Source organism: Electrophorus electricus, chromosome 22 (assembly GCF_041902795.1).
Source record: "Electrophorus electricus isolate QZ-2024a chromosome 22, ASM4190279v1, whole genome shotgun sequence".
In the NCBI taxonomy this organism is placed as follows: Eukaryota; Metazoa; Chordata; class Actinopteri; order Gymnotiformes; family Gymnotidae; genus Electrophorus; species Electrophorus electricus.
In genome coordinates, this window is record NC_137518.1 from 18,632,501 (window position 1) to 18,637,500 (window position 5,000).

Sequence of the window (5,000 nt, forward strand, 5' to 3'; positions counted from 1 at the left end):
GAGGCAATCTGGCATGTGTAAAGGATACTTCCACTCCACGATACTGATGCACGCTTTACGGAAAGGGTTCTTCAGCGTGAGGAAGAGGAGTGAGCGAGCAGGTCGAGGGTTCCCACCAGTGGCCTGAAGTTTCTTAAGCTTTTCTCTCTGCTTCCTCTTCAGTGTCTCCTCATCCATGATGTAAGAGGTTATGGGAGCCTCAGTCTCCATCTCTCCACTGCTAGCAGGCACAAGCACTAAACCAGCTAGAACACCCTCAATCACCTGGAACTTCTCCCAGCACAACTGCTCCACTCTGCTCCTGCCTGAACTTCACTCTCCCTCCCTCGCTATCCCCTCCACAGCACTTCAGACCAGTCAAACTAAACTGGTCTGAACCAGCCTATATTCTCTCTCTCTCTCTCTCCCTCCCTCCTGCCTTTGGTGTTGGACAGTAGAACAGCTGCCTTGCTGAGAGAACAAATATAGATATACAATGCATGTCACTCAGTATTAGGGGAGAAGCAGAAGGGTTTTCTGGTGTGTGGGTATGTTTGCATGTTTGTGTGTTGGCCAGAGGAGAATCAAAATGAAGAATGTCTTTACTGAACTGTTTGTTTACTTTGGTCCATTATAATTCTATAGGCTTCATATATCATTAAACCAATACATTGATAGATTACTGAGGTAATGAGCTATGCTGTCACTTTGCTGCTGAATTTCATCATTGATTCTGGTTGGCTCATTGTTGTCTGAAGTCCTACTGGTTGTGAAGGCATCTTGTCAGTGAACTGGCCTGTTGTGTAGGAAACTCCGCACCTACTAACACCATGCACAAAACTGGACACTTTGTACTTTGTCTTAAAGTGAACCTCCTGAAACATATTTGTTTGTTGTTTATTTAGTGTTTAGAAAGGTTTTTATTTGATGTTTATTCAGTGTTCTGAAAGGTGTTTATTTGATGTTTATTTGGTGTTCTAAAGTGCTTTGAATGTTTAGTTGATAGTTCTATCATGTTTTATAATTTCCTAATCTGCTGGTGTTGGGCTGCTGATATGTAAATACAAATCCAAAAGAGATCATCTTTTTCCACAAGAGAAAAAATCTTTTTTATGTAACATTATCAAGAGCATAACAGTCAGAAAAGGTTCAGCCGACCTTCAAAGTCTTACTGCTTTAACTGGTGCTAAGGCTGCTGATCTGATGCCTGAGCCCTTCATGTTAGAGCTAGAAGTGAAGAACTTATAGTCCAGTGTCACATGTGTCACTTAGCAGTTCGTGGTTAATTGATTTATTTGCCATTAAAATTCAGTGAATATACTTATGCCCTCATCCAGTCCCTCTTCCTTTGATACATGATGGCCTTTAAATGTCATATGATACCACCCTAGCTTCCAGAGGAGCCCCAAGACGCCTCGATGTGGAGCGTGGGAGATGAGGTTCCTGAAAGAGAGGATGGAGACAACTCTTCATTGTGAGCTGCTGTGTAGTCTGTGTCCTGTAATCCCTCACACTCCCGTTCCCCCTCGGACACGCGTCCCTCTACCAGCAGCTGCAGGTATTTTATATAGCGGATTGCAGCACGCAGTGTTTCCACTTTGCTCATTCGCTTTTCCGTGGTGCCACCGGGCAGATGGTCCCGCAGCTTCGCATAGCCTTGGTTCACACACTTCACGCGCTGGCGTTCCCTCTCATTTCGTTTCTGAATGAAAGCCGGCTCGAAGGGACACTCGTAAACACCAAATCGGCCATGGAAAGGCCCTAGGTAGGGGAGGAGGGACGGAGCGCTCCGATACGAGCTATCGTAAAACCCAGGTTCCACTCTCCCCGGGTAGAGGAGCAGCGGAAGTGAGTGACTGAGATGCTCAGGGTGCAGCTGTGCATGGATGCGGCTTTCTTTATGGCCACCAGAGGGAGACACAGCATAGTGAACGTTGCTTTTCCGGAGGTTGCAGTACCGTCCGGTGAAGGGGTAGGAGAAGGTAGCGTCCATGGTGTGGAGTTAAGGTGGAAACACTTCCGAATATGAAGTCTGTGGAATGAATCAGGCTGTGCAATTGCACAGAGTGAATCCAGAACAGGTCAACAACGCCACAAAATCAGCCAATCAAACGCTTTCATGTCCTCTTCCAAACGCTGCGAGAAAAACAGACAGGTTCTCAGAGGCTTGTTTAACACGGGGTTAAGCTTTATAACCTGAAACTATTTATGAACATTTGAATGAAACATTTCGTTAAGAGTAACAATCGTTTTTCCTCTGTAGATGGAAAGCCGTTCAGCATTGGCCACTGAACTTTTATATTGAGTTTAAATGGCAAACCAGCGGGTGTCATGTTTTACATTTAGTCGCTGTAAAGGATTCCGTTGTAAAATTGGCACTAAACAATAAGAATGTGACAAAACGACAGAAGAATTGGTTTTACACCCGAATAGTCCTAATTATATGTATGTATTATCAAATGGCACGACGTTTTAAACGTTCTGACTAGGTAAGTGATTCTTAAAATCACAATATTGTAATGCGGTTTTGTAGAGAGCGTTGAGATTTAAAAATGGAAGTAAATAACGTGATTTCGCCCAATAATCTCTCTCTCTCTCTCTCTCTCTCTCTCTCTCTCTCTCTCTCTCTCTCTCTCTCTCTCTCTCTCTCTCTCTCTCTCTCTCTCAAAGATGACAAGGAGGACAGGTGTGGAATTCCCCTTCTGGCTTCCCTAAACACATCACAACGGCCACTGCCAGAAAACACGCTTGTAAGGCATTCTGAAGCGATTCACAGTCACATGTACATGATTCAACATTAGTCCTTAAATATTAAAACTTAACCAATAAGCTATGTAAGAATGTATGGCATTCCGAGGAACCGACAAAATCAGGCATTTTTAGGCAGTTCTCAACCCTAGGATCACCATAATAGTCTACTGACTGAATGAATGAGTTCACTGTGACTGATTATTGTGACTGATCTATCTATCTATCCATATATATATATATATATATATATATATATATATATATATATATATATATATATATGTGTGTGTGTGTGTGTGTGTGTGTGTGTGTGTGTGTGTGTGTGTGTGTGTGTGTGTGTGTGGACTGAGCTTGGCGTTCTGGACCTGGACTGGGATTGAAATCTACTGAAATACTTCAGAAGCTTCAAGACTTTTCTCTTTACTCAATGCCAGAATCATATGAATGAGAGCTACATTATTATTTCAACACACAGAATGAAATACCTAAGTTAGCAATAATGATCAGAGACTAGGCTTCTGGGAAAGAGTTGATTATGCACTGGATATGTAGGAGAAAGGATGTCATGTTTGCTAATATTTGTGAATAATTTATAATTACTTTCCAGCAATAATATACACAAATATCCAAAAAGTGAATATTTATGTCATGCACTGTGGATTTGGAGTAATCTATACTAATCTAGAGAGGATAGGGAAGCACCCATTTCACATTGATAAGATCCAGACAACAGGATACATTTCAGGACACCATTTGGGACAGTGAGACCAGAGGCTAACACAAATATAAGGAGAACTGGACAGTCAACTCAATAGTACTCAGCAGTACTGTACTGAAACAGTACAGTACTGAAACAGTACTGTGCTGTTACACATTATTACATAAACACAATTACCTGATCTATAGGATATAGAAGTGTGTTAAATTAGAGCTGTATGTCTGATGTGTGTTGTGATTGGGAATGGGGGATACTGCCACATACCTGCCTGCCCCGGAGTAGAATATACTGCTGGAATCCATGGAGAGGTGTTGAAGGGTCACAGGAAATCCAGTCAAAACCACAGCCTCTTCACTTGTGTGATTCACACACACCTGAGTGATGTTCAACTGCTGCAGGTGAGCTGAACATCTCCTCTTTACTACTTCAGGCAGCCCCACCCCAAACAGGGGTGTGTACTGTTCAGAGGAATGTGTGTGTGTTTGTGTGTGTATGTGTGTGTGTGTGTGTGTGTGTGTGTGTGTGTGTGTGTGTGTGTGTGTGTGTATGTGTGTGTGTGTGTGTATGCTTACAGTACTTGTAAATTTCAAAGGAGAAATGAACCACAGGAAGTAAAGGGTGATGGATAGTGTGTTTTGGGTTCAGAGGGTGGAATTACAGCTCAGTGTTGACTGGCTGAAATGAGGCAGCAGCAAACACTCATTAGATGCTGTAAGGGCTGCTCTCCACACCCACACTAATGCCAAACTATACTACAACACACATAATACACCCTCAATAACTCCATACTATACAACAGCTTACATCATACACCAGTGCCACAATATTTTATAGCACATTCTTCATCCACACTAATGATATACTGTACTGGAGCTGACATACTGCACCCATACTAAAGCAACACTATACTATATCATGCATACTACACCCACACCCATGCAATACTGCAGCACACATACTATATCCTTACTAACATCATACTATTCTACAGCACACACACTACACCACACTAGAGTTACTACAGCAAACAGAATATAGCCATACTATACTACACCACGCTCATACTAAAGCCATACACCGCTAGAGTATACAACATTTAGTCATAATATAAATAAAATGTAAACTAAAATTAAATACTCTAGAAAACAATAAAGTCATACTATACTTCAATACATATACTACATTTAATCTAAAGTCATATTATTACAATGATATTATGATAGCATAATTAAACTAGACATACTACATTTGTAATACACCCATACTAGAGCTGAGATGGACAAAACAAACATTTTACACTCCTGACTTCTGCCAAAGTGTATACAGACATTCACACATACACACACTGAAATAATGAGTAATGACTGTATAGATATCAAATCAAATGTCCATATATGATTTTAACTTTTTGTTTTTGTTTTTAAAGGAACAGAATTCTGTATTTATTTCTGCTGGAGCTCATTGCAATATATGTGAGCAGGCAGAGCTTTGGCTACCACTTTGCCATGATGAAGTATGAGGCTGTAGATAACCTCCTTCTTCCTCTCCACTG

The 5,000-nt window shown here is 41.4% G+C and overlaps 2 protein-coding genes across 5 annotated transcripts in view; both read right to left on the reverse strand.

The window, feature by feature from the left end:
* cacna1sa (calcium channel, voltage-dependent, L type, alpha 1S subunit, a) overlaps nt 1-353 on the reverse strand; it is a 25,120-nt gene extending 24,767 nt beyond the window's left edge. For all 4 annotated transcript variants that reach the window (XM_081705060.1, XM_027025432.3, XM_027025433.3 and 1 more), the window contains exon 1: nt 29-353. In XM_081705060.1, coding sequence (XP_081561186.1) covers nt 29-210 — 182 coding nt within the window. In that variant the 5' untranslated portion in view covers nt 211-353. The remainder of the gene's footprint in view (nt 1-28) is intronic.
* A 735-nt stretch (nt 354-1,088) lies between these two features.
* LOC113586954 (uncharacterized) lies at nt 1,089-3,853 on the reverse strand. The gene is made up of 2 exons (XM_027025390.3): nt 3,713-3,853; nt 1,089-2,115 (listed from the first exon to the last, which is right to left on the reverse strand). The coding sequence occupies exon 2, from the start codon at nt 1,970-1,972 to the stop codon at nt 1,367-1,369; it is 606 nt and encodes a 201-aa protein (XP_026881191.2). The 5' UTR covers nt 1,973-2,115; nt 3,713-3,853; the 3' UTR covers nt 1,089-1,366.
* Between the last annotated feature and the right edge of the window lie 1,147 nt (nt 3,854-5,000).

Coding starts and splice junctions, on each gene's coding strand:
- LOC113586954 (XM_027025390.3), bottom strand. CDS start 1,972: ATGGACGCTACCTTCTCCTACCCCTTCACCGGACGGTACTGCAACCTC.